This window comes from Crinia signifera, chromosome 11, assembly GCF_055691185.1.
Source record: "Crinia signifera chromosome 11, ASM5569118v1, whole genome shotgun sequence".
In the NCBI taxonomy this organism is placed as follows: domain Eukaryota; kingdom Metazoa; phylum Chordata; class Amphibia; order Anura; family Myobatrachidae; genus Crinia; species Crinia signifera.
In genome coordinates, this window is record NC_139227.1 from 103,159,366 (window position 1) to 103,184,997 (window position 25,632).

Genomic DNA, 25,632 nt, shown 5'->3' on the forward strand with positions numbered 1-25,632 from the left:
CATGGACCTGAGAAGCATGTAATGAGCTCCACCAATCAGAGCTCAGCACAAACTTCTCAGCCTCTGTCCTCTGGTGCAAAGTGTCAGGGGACTTAGTCAAGTCCCAGAAATGCACTGCACACTTGTGCAATCAGTGTGCCTTGGCTCCCGATGTTCAGCACCATAAATCATTGTCACATTGGCAGATAGGTGAAGCTGCAGCACTACCCCACCCATGGACAAAACCTTTAGCTAAAAACAAAAAATACAAAAAAAAACATTTTTTTTTTTTTAAATACATGCCAACCACAGGGGGCCCCTAACTAGAGGGGGGCCCAGGGGCACTGACCCCTTGTGCCTCCATTATAATCCGGCCCTGTTACTCCATATAACACCCGTTTTCCTATAACGATGACATCATATATAGCCAGCAGTAGGGAATGCATTTCTCCATATAACACACGTTTTCCTATAGCGATGACATCATATATAGCCAGCAGTAGGGCATGCGTTACTCCATATAACACACGTTTTCCTAAAGCGATGACATCAGATACAGATATTATTTAGATGTGTCCGCTTCACTCGATCATTATAAGAGGAAACCTTACCACAGAATAAATGAATATAATAGAAGACGGAGTATTTCCAGTCTAGTAATATCATACCAACAATAAACACCTAACACTTAAACCGGAGCTAATCCCCACAGCGCAGATGTGCAATTTTCGCTGAGCTGTGGGTTAGTGAATATGACCCTCTCCTATTTCTCCCATGATAAGCCTCTCCAATATTTAATGAGTGGGAGGATCAGTCTGAACCCCCTGTGAAATGAGAGCCTGCCTGGGTGCCCCCGATTATACGGTAAGATTAAGGTTTGTACAGCGTCTAAGAATTTGCCGCCATTTTAGAGCCGTATCTGCTTTCAGGGAATTAGATGAGAATCTGCATGTGAGGGAACGAGTCGGTAGCGTGTCATTCTCAAAGACCTGGGGCAAGCTTGGCTAGTAATGTCCGCCGATGGCTTATTGTGTAGAACACAGAGGTCGATAAACGCGCAGCTATGTACCCGGGTCTGAGAGGTCGGGTAAGGTGCCCATCAAGTTCCATAAAAAATGTGCAAAAGGCATGACACAAATATGCACCAGAGGGCAAGGAGGGGGCAGACGGGAGAAGCGAGGGCCCTGCTGGTGACACCTTACAGACCGATGGATAACAGGACAAATCGGTATGGAAGGATGCTCTGACAGTGTGCATTGTTACCCATGGTCTAAGGGCAAAGGTTATTGTGTCAGCATACACACATGCTCAGATATATAGCGATGCTACTTCTGGAATACCAATTCCATGACCTTCTTTATTATCACATGTAGGTTCTGCGGCAGAACATAGAGTCTCCCATATCTGAAATGCTGGGGGCCAGAAGTATTTTGGATAACGGATGTTTCCCGTAGTTTGGAATGTATTCATGTTTCGTATACACCGTATTCACACAGCCATTGCGTGTATATAACACAGTTTGTGTACACTGAACCATCAGAGAGCAGCGGCGTCACGATCTCTTGGTCACAGCAACAAAATTCTGTATTTGGGAATATTTGGGAGTTTTGGATACGGCCGACTGCGTCTGCAGTAAGATAACAGTTGACTATAATGTGGCACACCCAAATACTAATATACGGATCTCTCTCTCACTATGGGCAGTATTTATCAAAATGTGAGAGATAAAGCACCAACCAATCAGCTACTAGCTGTCATTTTTCAAACACGGGGGTAGATGTATTAACCCTTAGAGGTCCAACATCTCTGTGAGAGATGCTCAAAATATCCGTTAAAAGTGCCGGCGTCGCTCACATTTGTTATATAAATTCAAATAAAAAATGTGTAAAAAAAATATAATATTTCCTACTGTATATAAGGGAACATTACAGGTCATTATCATGAATACAAATGTTTTGCTTGCCACTTTTCACACCTATTTTGACAAATTCACTTGGCACTCGAAGAGTTAAGCCTGGCAAAGTGATAAAGTGTCCGGTGATAACGTAGCAGCCAATCAGATCCTAAGTGTCAGTTTTCAAGCCCAGCCTGTAACATGGCAATTAAGTGCTGATTGGCTGCTGCGTTATCACCATCCACTTTAATCACTTCAAAAGGCTTATTACTTAAATTTAATAAAGACAAATTCTAGACACAATCTGATTGGTTGCTACGGGCAACATTACCCTTTTTTTATATTTTTTTATTTTTAGAAGCTTTAATAAATTCCCCCCTAAGGGTAATTTTTCCAAAAGCGGAGGAGGGAATGAAATAAAATGACTGGTTGCTAAGGGTAACAACACACGTAATGCTATTTTATTATAATAATAATACTTAGATACCAGTCTCCATCAGATGCCCTTTAGTGGCCACCGATGCGCAAAGCCCCTTAATCCCCCCCAAAGAGGGGAGGAGCAGCGTTAAAGTCTTATTATATATGCCAATAAAAATAATAATAATAATAATGTCAACATTCTCATGTAATGAACCAATTTTTATTATCATTATTATCTATGGTAGAGGGCCCTGACACCGTCTTTTAGTAAATCAGGAGGGAGTGGAGAGCAGATAGTCCCACACTCAGTACTTCTGCATGTTACGTAAAACAGGGACAAGTTGTATGTTGTCAGACGTTACCAGAAGCTGGCAATCTAATTACGCTCTCCCGAGGTGATGTAAGAAATATAAGGTGTGCACATACCTGGAGGAAGGGGGAGAAGGTGCACCCAGAATGGGCCCAGCCTGACGGTCCGGCAGCTGTCGGTGACAGTGTCACAGACAGAGAGGCGGCTGGATGTCACAGCCTGGTCTGTGTGTTGTACAGGAGGCTGGGAGGAGAGACACAAAAGCTGCAAGCTCCAGTGCTCTCAGAGGGCTTCATGTGGATCTACCCAACGTCAACATGTAAATGCCCCCAGGGTAGGTTCCAAAGAATGGAGGAGGCTGGCTGGGGAGATCACATACTAGTGAGAGCTATCCCAGGGGCAATGATACAAGTCTCTCTGCAAACTTACACCAGCCTGCAGAACCTACACAGCAGCTCAGCGTGGGGAGATCACCAAGATAACGCCCAGACATGAGGCCTTCTGCTGGGGAACGTTTCCTCCATCAGTCCTCAATAAGAAATGCTCTGTCCAGGACTAATCACACAGACAAGGCTATAGCGGGCACAGTGCTGTACAATTCCCAATCCAGTTAGTCATTTAGCACAATCGCTGTTTTTGCAGCGAAAAAAACCATTCTGCGTTTCAACTGCAAATTTGCAAAAACAAGATTACGGTGATTGCTGTCGGGGTTGCAAAGTAAAAAATAGGTAAATCTTCCTGTACCATCAAAACTGAAGCGAAACGGACGTCGGATAGCAATATAGACGTTTATTAGAGGTTAGAATAACAGTATTTGGTGTATTTTAATTGTGTAAAATGGCTAATATATGCATATTTTAAGAAACAATAAAAAAAAACAATAGAAAGCAAGTGTTTTTCATCAAAATAAGTGATTAAATTAAATTGAGAGTATATAAAAATGGTATATAATACAAATATATATTTGGGTCATTTGATGAAAAACGAAAAAATTTTGTTAAAAAAGAATACCCCCTCCTGCAAGCCTAAAAAGACTTGTCCCACTCATAAATGAACCCAATATATACTGTACCCCAATTTCCATCATTTTGCACTTCTTCACCCCAAAGATGACTGGTCAATTAAAGATAATTAAAAAACTTCTATGTGCCTTATTAGGCATTCAGGGGGTATCTGAACCAAATCCTGACATTTTTAACTTAAAGTAGGGATTTTCCCTAATGGTATTACCTGCTCTGAGGTGGTGAATTGAAATATGCGGTAAAATTACAGCAAATCCATTTTCACTGATAATTTACAGCAAATTTGTGGATTTCGCAGCATTGAATTTGGCCCTTAAAGTGTGTTTTGTGCATCAATATTCAGCTCTTACCAGGTGATTAGCACTGATCAGCTGGCAACTAGTCAATTATATTTTGGATAATGTAATAATGTCCTATAGACTGTAAGCTTGCAGCAGGGCCCTCTAACCCCCAAGTCTGTCTGTTACCCAGTTTGTTGTATCACTGTCTACTATTGTAAAGCGCAACGGAATCTGCTGCTATATAAGACACTGTAAATAAATAAATAATGTAATACATCATGGATGGGGATATTTCCCCCATGTCCAGCAAATTTCCTGTAACAATTACCAGCGAACTACTGTATACTTTGCATCTACCAAATGTATAGTGACATCAGCAGTAGCTTCCTGAAACTAAACATGGCTAAAACTGAACTTCTAATCTTCCATCCCCCGAACATCCCCTCTTCTCCCACTATCTCCATCAGCATTTGTGAAACCGAGATCACCTCCACCGACCAAACGCGCTGCCTCGGTGTCATCATTGACTCCTCCCTCTCTTTCACCCCCCACATTCGTGCTCTCTCACAGTCTTGCCGCTTTCACCTACGCAACATCTCACGCATCAGACCATTCCTCTCCACTGACGCGACCAAAATTCTCATTCACTCTCTTGTCATCTCCCGCCTTAACTACTGCAACATCCTTCTCTCCGGGCTACCTCTCGCCCGCCTCGCCCCTCTCCAATCCATTCTTAATGCCGCTGCTAGGCTCATCTTCCTCTCCTGCCGCTCTACCTCCGCCTCCCCACTCTGTCTATCTCTTCACTGGCTCCCCATTCCTTTCCGAGTTCTCTTTAAACTCCTCACCACCACCTACAAGGCTCTCTCCTCCTCCACCGCTCCTTACCTCTCTTCACTGATCTCTATCCACACTCCCTCCCATCCACTTCGCTCCGCTGCCGACCACCGCCTGACCTCTCACCTAATCACCTCCTCCCACTCCCGTGTCTAAGACTTCTCTCGCTGCCCCCCTGCACTGGAACAACCTCCCGCCACCCATCAGGCTTTCTGATTCCCTTACCTCCTTCAAGCGCTCCCTCAAAACTCACTTCTTCCGACTAGCCTATCCCTCCTCCTCCTAACCTTTTTCGCTCCTCCTATCCTGCCTACCCTACCCCTTCATCCGTTCCCATCCGTTCCTACTTATCCTATTGTTTTTCGTTCGTCCACCAACCTCCTTTTAGTCTGTTAACTGTTATGAGTAGGGCCCTCCTTCCTCAAGTACTCACCCTACCTCTTTACCTCACCAGTGCTCCTGCCCTGTTCTTCCCTTCCTCTACTTCATCTTCAGTCTCCTCGACAATTTCGACACCTACTTCAGAACTGATGTTGATTTTAGTTCTACCAGCAATACCCCTATTTATGCAGTATTTTATCAACACACCCTATATGTTACCTTGTAATTTGTTTGCTATGTAGGTCGCTGCGGACACTTTGTGGCACCTTATAAATAAACAAACTACTACTAGTGACTACTGCCCTATGACATCACCAGGAGAAGAATGACATACAGCACATCTACCAGATGTATAGTGACATCAGCAGTAGTGACTACTGCCCTATGACATCACCAGGAGAAGAATGACATACAACACATCTACCAGATGTGAAGTGACATCAGCAGTAGTGACTACTATACTATGACATCACCAGGAGAACAATGACATACTGCACATCTACCAGATGTACAGTGACATCAGCAGTAGTGACCATTGCCCTATGATATCACCAGGAGTAGAGTGACATACTGTGATTTGACTTCACCAGGAGTAGGGCGGCTCACTGCAATAAGCACAGCAGTACTACCACCAGAAGATGGCGCTACCTGATAGCGGTGGTATTTGCACTAGAGTCTAATAAAGCAATGTAACGCGTGGGAACAATGCCTTCCCCCCCTCCCGTATCCCAGACCCCAGCAATCAGGCTCACAGCGACTCCCCAGGACAGGATAACTGAGCAGGATCTGATATCACAGGGACAGAATTCTCTCTTCCGATTATATTCTAAGGGAAATGACTGAACAGTTTGACTTCTAAACGAGCCCCCAGGAAAGACCTCGCTGTGGTCACCATTCCCATCCTGAGGAAGAATAGATGGGTTTAGTGCAATTATTTTCTGCCCAGCGGGGAAGAGAACCAGAGAGGCGGAGCGGGGAAATGCAGCCTTAGAGGTGGCTGAGACGGCAGACTACCAGCAATGTATAATAAGGTCAACGCGCCCCATGGTACCACAGACACTGGTTCCTAGCTTCCGCTTTACAGGAAGATCAATAGACCAACCCAACGGTCTCAGCTTCTAGGACACAAGTAAAAGTCTCCAAACCGTCACAGAACAGAGACAGAGGTTGCTGACATCTGCACATGTTAGTTCTGTAAACCTTGGCCCAGTCTTGCCCCATTGGATTTGCAGAGCAATGTGACTGCGGACATTTATTATTATTTATTACCAGTTATTTATATAGCGCACACATATTCCGCTATTCGAAAGATGTGGAAGGTACACGTATAGAAAAGTGACTTTGGTACTTGTTTAGTTTCACGGCGGCAGATATATCGCATGCGATTTGCATAAGATACGATATGCGATTTATTACCTGTACATAACCCCACTATCCACTCCAGCATGGAGTTGATTTTATATAGTGTGGCGAGCCACCGAGCCCGAAGCGTGGTGAGCCCCTCAAGAGGAAGCAGATTACTTTACATGTATTCCGTGGCGAGCGCACGCGGAATACTTGTAAAGTAATCCGCGTCCCCTCGCGGGGCTTGCTACACTTCAGGCTCGGTGGCTCGCTGCGCTTGCCACACTATTAAATATCAACTCCATGCCGTAGTGGATAGTGGGGTTATGAACGTGTACTAAATCGCATCGCACATCGAATCGTATGCAAGTCGCATGCGATATATCTGCCGCCGTAAAACTAAACAAGTACCGTGACTTTTAAGTCACTTACATATGCACGCTGGCACGGTGATGTCAGCTGCCAGCCCTCTACTCCCGCGTCAACACCTCATTATCATTACCATGGGTAATGGGGCAGCCCTAGGCGCCCCCCGGCCTTCTCTGCCCCCCCCCCCCCCCTGTCATGGAAAGTTTGCCGTGGGTGCACACACCCTACACCTGCGCATGTGCAGAAACGCGCCTGCGCATGTGCAGATGCGCAACATTGGTCCTCTGTGCGAATACACGGAGGACCGAAAGAACTTGAATAACCCCCTATATTTCCTACCACATGTACACACAGACATTCTAGGATTAATTTTATTGGGAGCCAATTACCCGACAAGTATGTCACTACCCCTGCTAAGGTCATCGTGCAATGTGTCATTTTTTTTTACAATGCAAAATTTGCCTCCTGACTCTTTCAGTAGCCTAAATAACACACACACACACACACACACACACACAATCCCTGACCTTGCTGTAACACTGGTCCCACCCCTCATGTCCACAAACTCTGGGAACTTCAATGTATAAATATTAGCCGGAGGATTCCATGAGCCCACTTGTGTTTTACCCCCTCAGTGACCCGCCTAGTCATATGAATAACAGCATTCTATTTAGGTAGAATGCACATAATACTGCAGCTGTGACTGGTGATCACGCGCTCACTTTCTGTCAATTCCTAGAATATAACAGTTAATGACTTCCAATAAAGGGCACATATTCTGCATTTGGTGAAGTCACTTAAACCTATAGTGCAAATATAGCGCCATCTAGTGGCTGCAATGAGTAATAGCAGCCAGACTGCTATAGAATTATTGCTCTCTCTTATTTGGAATGGGAGGTTTGTTAATGAATTATTAGGGCGTACTGTAGCCTTGGATGCACTTTGCTCCACAAAAAACAGGTTTAAAAGGATGTATGTTCATCTCAGAATACATTCCCCTCTGCAAGGGTATTATATGTACCAGATTCAGGGGCATTTTAAGAGAGGAGGAAGCCTGTGTTCAGCCCTCCTCTGTCCCAGCAGTCAGAGCTCAGACTTCAATGCGCATATCTCAAAATGGCGTGATGGACATTTTCCAGGGACTTCTGAAGCGTTCCTACCCTCATGGAGCGCAGACTTGTCCACCCTCACAGAATGGCTGTCAGACTCCCGAAAATCACTTGGGCAGGTCTCCCACTTTCCCTGGGGCGGATCTAGACCTTTCTTCTGGGGGGGGGGCAGCAAATATGCCCGCTATATTCCTACCTCCTGCCCTCGCCCAACTTACTGCCTCCTCAGCCAGCACCCCGGGTGGAGTAGAGTCAGATCATGATGACCCCAAGCAGATAGACAGTGCAGTCAGAGCGGCCGCCCACAGAGCGGCAGCTGTGTGCTGACTTCCTCATAGCGGTGATCACTGTGACCGCTATGAGAAAGTCAGCACACAGATGCCAGTGTGTGTGCTCCTGTCCTGCCCCGACCACATTTCACAGCCACCTCCATCAACCGTCTGCCCGTCAGTGGAAGGACTGGCAGCAGTCTAGGAGGGGCGATCGCCCCACCCCACCCCCCCCTTAAATCCGCCAGTGCACTTTCCTGGGGGTCCCCGGCAGCCCCCCCACAACAGAGTACAAGTGGGCTGACCGAGGGGGACCCAATGACGTGATTCGCTCTGAATTGCGACATCACAGTCACAACCCCCGATATATAGTGCCTGGTTATCAGCTCTGTCTAGCGGGTGGAGCCACGTCTCCAGCCAGCCCACCTCCCACTTGGCCACAGGATTACACTAGGATACATGGGTACCAAACACAATTCCTATACAATATAATGGGTTAGTAATGAGCGTGGTCACCCTACAGGGCTGGTCCTAGACCATTAGGAGAATCCTTACCCACTGGTGACTTCATCGCTTCGTACGTTCTTGCTCAGTACGTCGCCATCGCTCATATACCCCGTTGCGTCCACGCTGACACTCTCCATGTCCATCTCTTCCCCTTTCTCAGAGACATCGCTGTGGCCCATGTTTCCCCTTGAGGCCAGCTGCCTCCTCAGAGGAGCAGGGTAGATGTACCGCCCAGGTTCACAGTTGATAAAACGGCTGGCGCTGGCTCGTGGCGGGTACCCGTTGCCCAGGGACGGTGCGTCGCCTGCCTGCAGGCGAGGGCTGGACTGACCCAGTCTCCATGACATAGGGGTGGGCCGTGCGGCCAAGCTGAGGATGCTGCGACCGCTGATTTCAGTAGTGATGTTACTGTCAAACGTTGTTTCCAATGTGCTGGGGAAAAGCAAAAAAGACATAGGAATGGGTTCAACAAAGAGGGAGGAGTAATAGGTGATGCAGAGTTATTATGTGCCGTCACCCTGAGCAACATGGACAGCGAGAGGAGGGTAAGGAAAACACCTTGAGGAACCGAAAAGCCGAACTGTGCCAGGAGCACAATATTGTGTGTTTAACAACAGAAATAACAATGATCGTCCTTCTAATTACACAGTTCTACTTCTAGCACCAATTAATGATAAAAAAAACCCTAATTAGAAAAACAGTAAACCTTAAAAACAAAGGAAAAATACAGCACCCCTTGCAATACCCAAAACATGTAGGTCTTGGCTCCTGCTGCATAGATATTACAGTAGGTGACACTTGTGCACCTGTGAACAGGACACGTTTCCCTGACACTGCAGCTGTGAATGTGTATGCAGCAGCTGTGTGAGAGTATGTTAGTGCAATGACACGCCCACTGGCGCTATCGCAGCAGCTGTGTGAGAGTCTGTCATGTAGTGACACACCTACTGGCGCCATCGCATCAGCTGTGTGAGAGTATGTCAGTGCAATGACACGCCCACTGGTGCTTTCGCAGCAACCGTGTGAGAGTATATCATGTAGTGACACACCTACTTGCGCCATCGCAGTAGCTGTGTGAGAGTATGTCAGTGTAATGACACACCTACTGGCGCCATCGCATCAGCTGTGTGAGAGTATGTCAGTGCAATGATACGCCCACTGGTGCTATCGCAGCAGCCGTGTGAGATTATGTCAGTGCAATGACACACCTACTGGCGCTATCGCAGCAGCTGTGTGAGAGTATGTCAGTGCAATGATACGCCCACTGGTGCTATCGCAGCAGCCGTGTGAGATTATGTCAGTGTAATGACACACCTACTGGCGCTATCGCAGCAGCTGTGTGAGAGTATGTCAGTGCAATGATACGCCCACTGGTGCTATCGCAGAAGCCGTGTGAGATTATGTCAGTGCAATGACACACCTACTGGCGCTATCGCAGCAGCTGTGTGAGAGTATGTCAGTGCAATGATACGCCCACTGGTGCTATCGCAGCAGCCGTGTGAGATTATGTCAGTGCAATGACACACCTACTGGCGCTATCGCAGCAGCCGTGTGAGAGTATGTCATTTAATGACACGACTACTGACTCCATCGCAGCAGCCGTGTGAGAGTATGTCATTTAATGACACGACTACTGACTCCATCGCAGCAGCCGTGTGAGAGTATGTCATTTAATGACACGACTACTGACTCCATCGCAGCAGCCGTGTGAGAGTATGTCATTTAATGACACGACTACTGACACCATCGCAGCAGCTGTGTGAGAGTATGTCATTTAATGCCACGCCAGAGTAGCATATAATCGTGCAGCGTGTCTGTGCTGGAGACGTTGGAGCTATGTTACCTGCACTGGATTGCAGATGCATGCATTGCCCTGTCCCGAAAATGATCTCTACATTCCTGCGTTTTTGTCACCACTGCCCCGAAACCTCCCCCAAATGCTCCGTCAATTCCACGGAGTATTGTGGGCCTGATTCAGAGCTTACCGCAAAGCAAAATATTTTTCTCTAATTGACAAAACCATGCTGCACTGCAGGTGGGGCAGATGTAACATGCGCAGAGAGTTAGATTTGGGTGGTGGGGAGGGGGTGATCATACTTAAATATAAATTGCAGTGTAAGAATAAAGCAGCCAGTATTAACCCTGCACAGACACAAAATAACTCCAAGTCTAACTCTCTCTGCACGTGTTACATCTGCCCCATCAGCAGTGCAGCCTGATTTTGTCAATTAGAGAATATAATTGCTTTGTGATCCACTGTGAATCAGGCCCTGTGTGCGTATGGGTCAGTGAGCTACGCGGACGACAATATGGGTATACCAACATACAGTGGGTGCGGAGGGCACATAGGGAGCTGCTTGCGGTAGACTGTAGTACGTACGGTTACGTTCATACCTGTGAGTGACCTGAGTTCCCCTGAGGCTGGACATCGTTTCCTCCAAGTTCTGTCGCAGATCCGCAATGTTCTTCACAGTTCGCAATCTCCGGGTTTCAGGGTCTTCCCCTGAGAAGAGAGGAATGACACACATATACATAGTCCAGCAATGTGTGTGTCTGTGTGCTGGACCAGCGTCCCTGGCATACAGAGCAGAATATTGTTCCCTACAGATCTAATCTACAATCCAAATTGTATAAATTCTACACATAACAGAGGCTTTGTGTTTGTGTGCAGATAATAGGACATGTGGCTTACACGTGGCCATGAATTACCACACGTGGCAGTCTTCATTATCCGGAAGCATCTATAGCCACGGGCATTGCCCTGTTCCTATCATACACACTATAAAGTGCAGTATGTCTTATGTCCTGTAATATCTTCTATTATCTATAGTGAGTTCTGTGTCCTGCATCTATGTCCCAGTAACTACACGTGGGTTCTGTGTCCCCCATCTATGTCCCAGTAACTACACGTGGGTTCTGTGTCCTGCATCCAGTAACTACACGTGGGTTCTAAATCCTGCATCTATGTCCCAGTAACTACACGTGGGTTCTGTGTCCTGCATCTATGTCCCAGTAACTACACGTGGGTTCTGTGTCCTGCATCTATGTCCCAGTAACTACACGAGGGTTCTGTGTCCCGCATATATGTCCCAGTAACTACACGTGGGTTCTGTATCCCGCATATATGTCCCAGTAACTACACGTGGGTTCTGTGTCCTGCATCCAGTAACTACACGTGGGTTCTAAATCCTGCATCTATGTCCCAGTAACTACACGTGGGTTCTGTGTCCTGCATCTATTTTCCAGTAAGTGGGTTCTGTGTCCTGCATCTATGTCCCAGTAACTACACGTGGGTTCTGTGTCCCGCATCTATGTCCCAGTAACTACACGTGGGTTCTGTGTCCCGCATCTATGTCCCAGTAACTACACGTGGATTCTGTGTCCCACATCTATGTCCCAGTAACTACACGTGGATTCTGTGTCCCACATCTATGTCCCAGTAACTACACGTGGATTCTGTGTCCCGCATCTATGTCCCAGTAACTACACGTGGGTTCTGTGTCCCGCATCTATGTCCCAGTAACTACACCTGGGTTTTGTGTCCCGCATCTATGTCCCAGTAACAACACGTGGATTCTGTGTCCCACATCTATGTCCCAGTAACTACACGTGGGTTGTTTGTCCTGCATCTATGTCCCAGTAACTACACGTGGGTTGTTTGTCCTGCATCTATGTCCCAGTAACTACACGTGGGTTCTGTGTCCCGCATCTATGTCCCAGTAACTACACGTGGGTTCTGTGTCCCGCATCTATGTCCCAGTAACTACACGTGGATTCTGTGTCCCACATCTATGTCCCAGTAACTACACGTGGATTCTGTGTCCCACATCTATGTCCCAGTAACTACACGTGGGTTCTGTGTCCCGCATCTATGTCCCAGTAACTACACCTGGGTTTTGTGTCCCGCATCTATGTCCCAGTAACTACACCTGGGTTTTGTGTCCCGCATCTATGTCCCAGTAACAACACGTGGATTCTGTGTCCCACATCTATGTCCCAGTAACTACACGTGGGTTGTTTGTCCTGCATCTATGTCCCAGTAACTACACGTGGATTCTGTGTCCCGCATCTATGTCCCAGTAACTACACGTGGGTTCTGTGTCCCGCATCTATGTCCCAGTAACTACACGTGGGTTCTGTGTCCCGCATCTATGTCCCAGTAACTACACGTGGATTCTGTGTCCCACATCTATGTCCCAGTAACTACACGTGGATTCTGTGTCCCACATCTATGTCCCAGTAACTACACGTGGATTCTGTGTCCCGCATCTATGTCCCAGTAACTACACGTGGGTTCTGTGTCCTGCATCTATGTCCCAGTAACTACACGTGGGCTCTGTGTCCTGCATCTATATTGCTTTAAGTGGGTTCTATGTCCTGCATCTATGTCCCAGTAACTACATGTAGGTTCTATGTACTGCATCTATGTCCCAGTAACTACACATGGGTTCTGTGTCCTGCATCTATGTCCCAGTAACTACACGTGGGTTCTGTGTCCTGCATCTATGTCCCAGTAACTACACGTGGGTTCTGTGTCCTGCATCTATGTCCCAGTAACTACACGTGGGTTCTGTGTCCTGCATCTATGTCCCAGTAACTACACGTGGGTTCTGTGTCCTGCATCTATATTGCTTTAAGTGGGTTCTATGTCCTGCATCTATGTCCCAGTAAGTGGGTTCTGTGTACTGCATCTATGTCCCAGTAACTACACGTGGGCTCTGTGTCCTGCATCTATATTGCTTTAAGTGGGTTCTATGTCCTGCATCTATGTCCCAGTAACTACATGTAGGTTCTATGTACTGCATCTATGTCCCAGTAACTACACGTGGGTTCTGTGTCCTGAATCTATGTCCCAGTAACTACACGTGGTCTCTGTGTCCCGCATCTATGTCCCAGTAACTACACGTGGGTTCTGTGTCCTGCATCTATGTCCCAGTAACTACACGTGGATTCTGTGTCCTGCATCTATGTCCCAGTAACTACACGTGGGCTCTGTGCCCTGCATCTATGTCCCAGTAACTACACGTGGATTCTGTGTCCTGCATCTATGTCCCAGTAACTACATGTGGGTTCTGTGTCCCGCATCTATGTCCCAGTAACTACACGTGGGTTCTGTGTCCTGCATCTATGTCCCAGTAACTACACGTGGGTTGTTTGTCCTGCATCTATGTCCCAGTAACTACACGTGGGTTCTGTGTCCCGCATCTATGTCCCAGTAACTACACGTGGGTTCTGTGTCCCGCATCTATGTCCCAGTAACTACACGTGGATTCTGTGTCCCACATCTATGTCCCAGTAACTACACGTGGATTCTGTGTCCCGCATCTATGTCCCAGTAACTACACGTGGGTTCTGTGTCCCGCATCTATGTCCCAGTAACTACACGTGGGTTCTGTGTCCCGCATCTATGTCCCAGTAACTACACGTGGATTCTGTGTCCCACATCTATGTCCCAGTAACTACACGTGGGTTCTGTGTCCTGCATCTATGTCCCAGTAACTACACGTGGATTCTGTGTCCTGCATCTATGTCCCAGTAACTACACGTGGGCTCTGTGCCCTGCATCTATGTCCCAGTAACTACACGTGGATTCTGTGTCCTGCATCTATGTCCCAGTAACTACACGTGGGTTCTGTGTCCCGCATCTATGTCCCAGTAACTACACGTGGGTTCTGTGTCCTGCATCTATGTCCCAGTAACTACACGTGGGTTGTTTGTCCTGCATCTATGTCCCAGTAACTACACGTGGGTTCTGTGTCCCGCATCTATGTCCCAGTAACTACACGTGGGTTCTGTGTCCCGCATCTATGTCCCAGTAACTACACGTGGATTCTGTGTCCCGCATCTATGTCCCAGTAACTACACGTGGATTCTGTGTCCCGCATCTATGTCCCAGTAACTACACGTGGGTTCTGTGTCCCGCATCTATGTCCCAGTAACTACACGTGGGTTCTGTGTCCCGCATCTATGTCCCAGTAACTACACGTGGATTCTGTGTCCCACATCTATGTCCCAGTAACTACACGTGGATTCTGTGTCCCACATCTATGTCCCAGTAACTACACGTGGATTCTGTGTCCCGCATCTATGTCCCAGTAACTACACGTGGGTTCTGTGTCCCGCATCTATGTCCCAGTAACTACACGTGGGTTCTGTGTCCTGCATCTATGTCCCAGTAACTACACGTGGGCTCTGTGTCCTGCATCTATATTGCTTTAAGTGGGTTCTATGTCCTGCATCTATGTCCCAGTAACTACACATGGGTTCTGTGTCCTGCATCTATGTCCCAGTAACTACACGTGGGTTCTGTGTCCTGCATCTATGTCCCAGTAACTACACGTGGGTTCTGTGTCCTGCATCTATATTGCTTTAAGTGGGTTCTATGTCCTGCATCTATGTCCCAGTAAGTGGGTTCTGTGTACTGCATCTATGTCCCAGTAACTACACGTGGGCTCTGTGTCCTGCATCTATGTCCCAGTAACTACATGTAGGTTCTATGTACTGCATCTATGTCCCAGTAACTACACGTGGGTTCTGTGTCCCGCATCTATGTCCCAGTAACTACACGTGGATTCTGTGTCCCACATCTATGTCCCAGTAACTACACGTGGATTCTGTGTCCCGCATCTATGTCCCAGTAACTACACGTGGGTTCTGTGTGCCGCATCTATGTCCCAGTAACTACACGTGGGTTCTGTGTCCCGCATCTATGTCCCAGTAACTACACGTGGATTCTGTGTCCCACATCTATGTCCCAGTAACTACACGTGGATTCTGTGTCCCGCATCTATGTCCCAGTAACTACACGTGGATTCTGTGTCCCGCATCTATGTCCCAGTAACTACACGTGGGTTCTGTGTCCTGCATCTATGTCCCAGTAACTACACGTGGGCTCTGTGTCCTGCATCTATATTGCTTTAAGTGGGTTCTATGTCCTGCATCTATGTCCCAGTAACTACATGTAGGTTCTATGTACTGCATCTATGTCCCAGTAACTACACATGGGTTCTGTGTCCTGCATCTATGTCCCAGTAACTACACGTGGGTTCTGTGTCCTGCATCTATGTCCCAGTAACTACACGTGGGTTCTGTGTCCTGCATCTATATTGCTTTAAGTGGGTTCTATGTCCTGCATCTATGTCCCAGTAAGTGGGTTCTGTGTACTGCATCTATGTCCCAGTAACTACACGTGGGCTCTGTGTCCTGCATCTATATTGCTTTAAGTGGGTTCTATGTCCTGCATCTATGTCCCAGTAACTACATGTAGGTTCTATGTACTGCATCTATGTCCCAGTAACTACACGTGGGTTCTGTGTCCTGCATCTATGTCCCAGTAACTACACGTGGTCTCTGTGTCCTGCATCTATATTGCTTTAAGTGGGTTCTATGTCCTGCATCTATGTTACAGTAACTACACGTAGGTTCTATGTACTGCATCTAAGTCCCAGTAAGTGGGTTCTGTGTCCTGCATCTATGTCCCAGTAACTACACGTAGGTTCTATGTACTGCATCTAAGTCCCAGTAAGTGGGTTCTGTGTACTGCATCTATGTCCCAGTGCATTATACGTCACAGTGGTTTCACAAGTGAATGGGGCAGAGCTCTGTGTACAGAACACTGTTGGGTATATACAATGGATATAATACAGCAGGTGTAGGACTTACCTGAGAGATCTTCCAGACATGGAGGGGCTGTTTTATTATAAAGTGTGGGCTCCATGTGTATTCCTCCTGTGCTGGTCTCCACAGAGACATTGCCTTCATTGTCTGTCTGAGACCTGCAGAACCCAGAGAAAACAACAGAGAGATTCAGCCAACATGTCCCATCATCCCTGGCCTAGACTGAGTCTATGTGACCCATCACCGCCATCCCTGCCCTAGACTGATCCTGTATGACCCATCACCACCATCCCAGCCCCAGACTGAGCCTATGTGACCCATCACCGCCATCCCTGCCCCAGACTGATCCTGTATGACCCATCACCACCATCCCAGCCCCAGACTGAGCCTATGTGACCCATCACCGCCATCCCTGCCCCAGACTGATCCTATGTGACCCATCACCGCCATCCCTGCCCCAGATTGATCCTATATGACCCATCACCGCCATCCCTTCCCCAGACTGATCCTGTGTTACCCATCACCACCATCCCTGCCCCAGACTGAGCCTATGTGACCCATCACCTCCATCCCTGCCCCAGACTGATCCTATGTGACCCATCACCTCCATTCCTGCCCCAGACTGAGCCTATGTGACCCATCACCACCATTCCTGCCCCAGACTGATCCTATGTGACCCATCACCACCATCCCTGCCCCAGACTGAGCCTATGTGACCCATCACCACCATCCCTGCCCCAGACTGATCCTATGTGACCCATCACCACCATCCCTGCCCCAGACTGATCCTATGAGACCCATCACCGCCATCCCTGCCCCAGACTGAGCCTATGGGACCCATCACCACCATCCCTGCCCCAGACTGATCCTATGTGACCCATCACCTCCATTCCTGCCCCAGACTGAGCCTATGTGACCCATCACCACCGCCCCTGCCCCAGACTGATTCTATGTGACCCATCACCGCCCTCCCTGCCCCAGACTGAGCCTATGTGATCCATCACCACCATCCCTGCCCCAGACTGATCCTATGTGACCCATCACCACCATCCCTGCCCCAGACTGATCCTATGTGACCCATCACCGCCCTCCCTGCCCCAGACTGAGCCTATGTCACTCATCACCACCATCCCTGCCCCAGACTGAGCCTATGTGACCCATCACCACCATCCCTGCCCCAGATTGATCCTATGTGACCCATCACCACCATCCCTGCCCCAGACTGATCCTATGAGACCCATCACTCCCATCCCTGCCCCAGACTGAGCCTATGTGACCCATCACCGCCATCCCTGCCCCAGACTGATCCTATGTGACCCATCACCGCCATCCCTGCCCCAGACTGAGCCTATGTGACCCATCACCGCCATCCCTGCCCCAGACTGATCCTATGTGACCCATCACCGCCATCCCTGCCCCAGACTGATCCTATGTGACCCATCACCACCATCCCTGCCCCAGACTGATCCTATGTGACCCATCACCGCCCTCCCTGCCCCAGACTGATCCTATGTGACCCATCACCACCATCCCTGCCCCAGACTGATCCTATGTGACCCATCACTCCCATCCCTGCCCCAGACTGATCCTATGTGACCCATCAGCACCATCCCTGCCCCAGACTGAGCCTATGTGACCCCCACAACCATCCCTGCCCCAGACTGAGCCTATGTGACCCATCACCGCCATCCCTGCCCCAGACTGAGCCTATGTGACCCATCCCCACCATCCCTGCCCCAGACTGAGCCTATGTGACCCATCACCGCCATCCCTGCCCCAGACTGAGCCTATGTGACCCATCCCCACCATCCCTGCCCCAGACTGAGCCTATATGACCCATCACTCCCATCCCTGCCCCAGACTGAGCCTATGTGACCCATCACCACCATCCCTGCCCCAGACTGAGCCTATACGACCCATCACTCCCATCCCTGCCCCAGACTGAGCCTATGTGACCCATCACCACCATCCCTGCCCCAGACTGATCCTATGTGACCCATCACCGCCATCCCTGCCCCAGACTGAGCCTATGGGACCCATCACAACCATCCCTGCCCCAGACTGAGCCTATGTGACCCATCACCGCCATCCCTGCCCCAGACTGAGCCTATGTGACCCATCCCCACCATCCCTGCCCCAGACTGAGCCTATGTGACCCATCACCGCCATCCCTGCCCCAGACTGAGCCTATGTGACCCATCCCCACCATCCCTGCCCCAGACTGAGCCTATATGACCCATCACTCCCATCCCTGCCCCAGACTGATCCTATGTGACCCATCACCACCATCCCTGCCCCAGACTGAGCCTATACGACCCATCACTCCCATCCCTGCCCCAGACTGAGCCTATGTGACCCATCACCACCATCCCTGCCCCAGACTGAGCCTATGGGACCCATCACCGCCATCCCTGCCCCAGACTGAGCCTATGTGACCCATCACCAGCATCTCTGCCCCAGACTGAGCCTATGTGACACATCACCACCATCCCTGCCCCAGACTGATCCTATGTGACCCATCACCACCATCCCTGCCCCAGACTGAGCCTATGTGACCCATCACCGCCATCCCTGCCCCAGACTGAGCCTATGTGACCCATCACCACCATCCCTGCCCCAGACTGAGCCTATGTGACCCATCATAACCATCCCTGCCCCAGACTGAGCCTATGTGACCCATCACCGCCATCCCTGCCCCAGACTGATCCTGTGTTACCCATCACCAGCATCCCTGCCCCAGACTGATCCTGTATGACCCATCACCACCATCCCTGCCCCAGACTGATCCTATGTGACCCATCACCACCATCCCTGCCCCAGACTGAGCCTATGTGACCCATCACCACCATCCCTGCCCCAGACTGATCCTATGTGACCCATCACCGCCATCCCTGCCCCAGACTGATCCTATGTGACCCATCACCACCATCCCTGCCCCAGACTGAGCCTATGTGACCCATCACCGCCATCCCTGCCCCAGACTGAGCCTATGTGACCCATCACCAGCATCTCTGCCCCAGACTGAGCCTATGTGACCCATCACCACCATCCCTGCCCCAGACTGAGCCTATGTGACCCATCACCACCATTCCTGCCCCAGACTGAACCTATGTGACCCATCACCTCCATTCCTGCCCCAGACTGATCCTATGTGACCCATCACCACCGTCCCTGCCCCAGACTGATCCTATGTGACCCATCACCGCCATCCCTGCCCCAGACTGAGCCTATGTGACCCATCACCTCCATCCCTGCCCCAGACTGAGCCTATGTGACCCATCACCATCATTCCTGCCCCAGACTGAGCCTATGTGACCCATCACCGCCATCCCTGCCCCAGACTGATCCTATGTGACCCATCACCGCCATCCCTGGAATGCCATTGGCAAGAGTAAGGTATGCGAGATTTGTTTCAAATTAAAAAAATACAATAAAATATATCTAAATACATTTTCAGCAATATTATTAAATTAGAGTTGTTAAGTTGTGTCATAGAGATTCTGTAGCCATATAAATAAGCAACTTGCTATTCATGTGTGCGGCGCTGATACAGGCAGTTGCCACCAGGGGGAGCTGTGGTTGAAGAAACAGAGATGAACAAACCGTGAATATAAAGTTACTATGGTCATACAAGCTGATTTGTTCAACCAGACTATTTACACAGGTTGTTCACAGTTCCCGGCTGTAGCGTAGGGTTAAGCATTGTATTTCCTAGTCTCTGTACTCTGAGGTGCACCCGGAAATTATTATCACCCCTAGCTGCCCTATGCCTTCCAGCCAATTCCTGGGAACGGGCATCACATCTGGACTGAAGACTGGACTCAGGGCCGGCTCCACCATTAGGCAGCTTTAGGCAGCTGCCTAGGGCGCCAGGATCTGGGGGGGCGCCACCAAGACTGCCTATCAAAAAAATCAATGATGTCTATGAGGATCCTTGTTGTAGATAATGCAGGTGGCTGCTGTGGGACTTCTAAAGGTGCCCACACACTAGAACGATTTTTGGGCTGATTGGCCGATTTCCGATAAATCGGCTGATATATCGTCCGATGTTTACCGATAATCGGTCGAAAATCGTCCGATATCGGTCCGATGCGTGCTCCTGTGGATCTTTAGCTGAATCTTCTGATCTTACGTGCTGCACGAAAGATCAGAAGATTTAACAAAAGATCCATAGGATTGCACACAGGATCTTAAGAGAAATCTTTGGTAAAGATGTGCGCTTGCCTGAAATCTTTATTCCAGGACAGGCAAAAGATTTGAAGGCTAATTTATGCGCACATCTTAAGATCGCAGATCTTTCTAGTGTGTGGGCACCTTAAGACCTCACCACCATACTTTCCCTTGAGGCATACTTCTCTACTGCCTCCTCCTCCTTGCACTCTGTCATGGGTTTCAAAGGGATGCCTCCAGGGAAAGCAGGCGACCACACAATTTTTGGGAGACTCCCTGCCATTCCAGAATGTTAGGCAAGTATGCCTTAAGGGGTTAGAAAGTGGGTATTGGCTGCAGGATGGAGGGCGGTAGGTTGAAGTTTTGCCTAGGGTGCCGAGAAGCCTTACACCGGCCCTGACTGGAATCAGCACAAACTGAATAAATATAGACACCGAAGTGGGCCTCGCACCGAGCCTCATCCGCACCCAGTTTGGAGACACAGGGAAACCCAGTCGTTCTGCTCATGAATTCAGCACGGGATCCTAATTATTTGGTCTGTTGATCTAGTTTTATTTTCCAAGCAGTGAAAAGCACAGGAGAAAGAAAGATTTTACTTGGGGGTCCCTCTTGTTCCAACAAATCTCCCACTATCTGCTGTGCTCAGTGCATACAAACACATGATAATTGACAACAGGCTGAGAGCGGGGGCAGTATCTCTAGACCATGGCCATGGAGATTCACGAATTAATTTGTTTTTAAATTTGGGGCAGTACGGACGGTGTAATGGTTACATTACTGGCTCACAGCGCTGAGGTCATGGGTTCTATCCCCACCATGTGTTATATATACAGGGCAGTACGGATGGTGTAATGGTTAGCATTACTGCCTCACAGCACTGAGGTCATGGGTTCTATCCCCACCATGTGTTATATATACAGGGCAGTACGGATGGTGTAATGGTTACATTACTGCCTCACAGCACTGAGGTCATGGGTTCTATTCCCACCATGTGTTATATATACGGGGCAGTATGGATGGTGTAATGGTTAGCATTACTGCCTCACAGCACTGAGGTCATGGGTTCTATTCCCACCATGTGTTATATATACAGGGCAGTACTGATGGTGTAATGGTTATAGCATTACTGGCTCACAGCACTGAGGTCATGGGTTCTATTCCCACCATGTGTTATATATACGGGGCAGTACGGACGGTGTAATGGTTAGCATTACTGCCTCACAGCGCTGAGGTCATGGGTTTGTATATTCTCCCAGTACTTGCGTGGGTTTCCTCTGGGTACTCCGGTTTCCTCCCACAATCCAAAAATATACTGGTAGGTCAATTGGCTCCTAACAAATTAACCCTAGAATGTCTGTGTGTGTGTGTACATGTGGTAGGGAATATAGATTGTAAGCTCCACTGGGGCAGGGACTGATGGGAATGTTCTACCATACTCTGTAAAGCGCTTCAGAATATGTGTGCGCTATATAAGAAACTGTTAATAAATAAATAAATAAATAATGGAGCTACGGTCTAATGGTAGAGCAGAAACCAAGCACAGTGTTCCTGGGGAAGAAGCTCTTCAAAATGTGTTTTACATTTCAGGAAACAACCAAAAGGAATGGTGGCCCATTACCCAAGCACCACGAATCCCGACCACGCACGTCTTACCTGTACATGAAGGGTGCCACGGTGGCCGTGTTTGGGTGATTATACTGCTGCTGTGGTTGAGGTAGCTGAACGCTGACTGTATTACTCGCCGTCGTCTGTGTAATACTACTAGTCCCATTGGTTGGCTGGCCACCCCCTGCGGTAGACATGCCCTTCCCTTCGGAGGAGGCCAAGCTGGACGTAGAGCTGGAGTTTCTGTTGTCCAGCTGAGGCTTTTGGAGGGATAGCCCAGAACCGGTCTTCCCGCTCCGGTTTCGTTCCCCTTCCTTGGCAGACATTGGGGCACTTGAGGATTTCCCTGGGGTGGTTTTTGTCCCTGGTTTTGGTATGCCGCTGTGAGAAGGAGCAGAGGTTTCCTTCTTGCCCCCTTTGGGGATGAAGCTGGCAATCTTGGAGGACTTTTTTGGCATGTCAGCTGGGGCCTGGACAGCTTCATCCTTGGGATCGTCCTTCACCTCTGGCTTGTCAGTAACCGACATCCTTTTAGAGACCTCTTTGTTTTTATCCTTCTCTTTCTGCTTGTCCTTCTCACTGCCCTTTGGAGAACTCTTCTTGTTGGTCAACGCCCGGCCAAGGGTCCTTTGAGCGATACCCTTTAGGGCTATCTTAGGGCTATTGGATGACGGACTTGTACTATTGGCATTCCTTACAGTATTCTCCATTTCCTCGGCTTCTTCAAAGCTGGGAAGGGTTTCAAGTCTTTCGCAGCTGGTATCCCGAGACCCCTCGAGTGTACCCCCAGTGCTTTTAGTGCCCCCTTTACTATTGAACAACTTCAACTTTTCCAGCATGGATTTCTGGCTGCTGGGAGCAGGCTTTAGAGGTTCTTGCGGTTGTTTAGGACTATCCGGCACGGGCTGCTTGACGGACAGTACGGAAGACGTTGTCGTGTGCTTTGCACTAAGGGATTTACTCCTCCATGGTTTATTGGTAGAGTTTGGCTGGGGTATTGCGGAGGAGCTGTTACTGGAGACAGAGGAGCCATTCTCGTGTATTCCGCTCAGATGTGACACACCGCCCTCTGCTGGCTCTGCAGGGAAAATAAAACAATTCAGATTAATTTCAACATCAGAACAGTTCATTTACACCATCAAGATTATTATAATATTATAACTTTGCCCCTGGACAAACCCTACTGTAATGTTTACACTGCTATTTAGATGATTTAAGTTTGGACGCTTTCACTGCATATTTTATACCTGCCCCACCTGCAGCGCAGCCTGGTTTTACCCTGGTGCAAAGTTGCTTTTTCTGCTATCACCCCCGCCCCCCCAACTCAAAGGGGGTTGGTTGTTAGGTCTACAACAACTAGGTCGACAAGCATTGGGTTGACAGCACTAGGTCAACAGGCAGCAAGGTCGACATGGCTCTAGGTCGACATGTGTCTAGGCTGACATGGGTCAAGATCGACATGGGTCAAGGTCGACAGGACATTAGGTCGACACAAGCATTAGGTTGACATGGGCAAGGTCGACAGTCAAAAAGTCAACATGGGGTTTTTCATTGTATTTTGACAGGAATGTCAACAGTCGACATGGACACAGTTTGAAGTGCGCCGCTTCGCTCGCTGCACTATTTTATTCTCCCACCACGCCCTAGTGGATGGTAGGGCATGAAATACCGCCTGTCGGCACATGTCTGCTCAAAATACAGTGAAAACCCCCATGTCGACCTTTTGACTGCCAACCTTGCCCATGTTGACCTAATGCTTGTGTCAACCTAGAGCCCTGTCGACATAGACCCATGTCGACCTTGACCCATCTCGACCTAAACTCATGTCGACCTTGTTGCCTGTCAACCTAGTGGTGTTGACCCAATGCTTGTCGACCTAGTTGCCGTATCCCAACTCAAAATGAGTCCCAATGTCTCTTTCAGGGTGGGAATAATGAATTTATAACAGATCACACGCCCTAAAAAGTAAACAAAATAAAAGACGTTAATGCTTTTTCTCAGCTGTTGAGCGGCCCGATCCGTTCTCTCCCAAATTCAAGAGTCAATAAGCAACATGTGTGCAGCCCTCCTGTTTCTGATTAACATGCACTGTACAAATATTGAACTGGCAGCATTCCTGCAGAGAGACACAGGTTCCCCGCAGTCCGTCCATGCAGCGGAACAGGACAGAACATATACTGGATGCTTCTTAGCATATTAAGGAAAAGCCAAGCGCCTCTTCTAAGCTATAAACGCCATGAGAACCATTCTGCCGCTCCGCTTTGACCTGGTAGCGATAACCTCACCAAACTGATCCATCCCAGTGTCACAGCAGCATACACATCTTCCCGAGGGCTCCCGCTGGGATCTTCCTAATGTTAGAGTAGGGGCGGACTCTCCTCTAGGCAATAAGTAACCATGTAAATGGTGGAGATCGGTTACTTAACATAAGAATCCCCATAGAAGGAGGACTAACTGCAGTCCCTGCAACTAGGGGAACCGCTAACTAGTAAAGGTTTCATTTATTTATTAACAGCGCAGTTCTGCCGCACTAGGGGGGCCCTGCTCGCACGTTTACAATCTAAGTACAGTGTACACTACGGGCACGATTCAGACCTGTTCACTGTGCTGTGAATTTGCAGCGTGAGCGATTATCGGGTGACTGCGCATGTGCACGAAGGCAGTGCCACCCTGAAGGCATTTTGGGGTGGTAACCCAGCGTTTTCTGGGCCGTTAAGAGAGAGGGCCGCTGACGTCACCAGCGACCTCTTTCTCTGCGTGGCAATGTGACTTACTCGGCACTTACGGGACAATCATTTAATGTTGAGCGATTTTCCCAGTCGGGGCAGATTCTGAATTGTGCCCTAGAATCTTACGTAAAAGGCTGCAAGAGGAAAGGCAACTTGCAGAACTACCCTCAGCCCAGGTAGGCTTCCTGAGACTTGTAGTTCCACAACAGTTGGCGAGCTACAGGATCATTGTGCCCTGAAGATAACATTCTTGCAAAGAAAAAAAGAAAGGCAGTAGGCTGACGGACCGGTTGCTACAACAACTTGCTCCATAAACATCTATCTGGGTCACAGGGGAAGTGTAGCAGAGTTGTGAGCAGTGTGGGGCAGCGTGGGGCATCAGGAACAACAGTGCATCCAGATCTGGAGGTTACAGGTTTTATTTGACCGCGCATCACAGCTGTAAGACCATTCATCACAGCGGAAAGACCACGCACCGCAGCGGAAAGACCGCTCATCACAGCGGTAAGACCGCGCATCACAGCGATAAGACCGCGCATCACAGCGGTAAGACTGCACATCACAGGGTCTTATCCAGGCCTTCAGATGCTCTGCACCGCCTTGCTCATGTAACAGCAGCTGTTCTGAACGCCGCACACACCATGGTGTGCCGCTAGCACATCCCCTGTCCAGTTTGGGGGCTGCAGGCCCGATCAGTACAGGATTATCAGATACTGATACTGACTATCGTTCCATCCAAGAAAATAAAATACCGAATCCGTTTTCATTTTAAGAAGCTTTAGTGCATTT

General features: G+C 48.8%; 1 protein-coding gene across 4 annotated transcripts in view; it reads right to left on the bottom strand.

Annotated features, from left to right (window-relative positions):
* Window positions 1-25,632, bottom strand: part of NAV2 (neuron navigator 2) — a 426,783-nt gene that overhangs the window by 63,105 nt on the left and 338,046 nt on the right. For all 4 annotated transcript variants that reach the window (XM_083164058.1, XM_083164057.1, XM_083164056.1 and 1 more), the window contains 4 exons: window positions 22,163-23,192; window positions 16,385-16,497; window positions 11,117-11,225; window positions 8,771-9,154 (listed from right to left, as the gene is read on the bottom strand). In XM_083164058.1, the coding sequence (XP_083020184.1) occupies window positions 8,771-9,154; window positions 11,117-11,225; window positions 16,385-16,497; window positions 22,163-23,192 (1,636 nt within the window). The remainder of the gene's footprint in view (window positions 1-8,770; window positions 9,155-11,116; window positions 11,226-16,384; window positions 16,498-22,162; window positions 23,193-25,632) is intronic.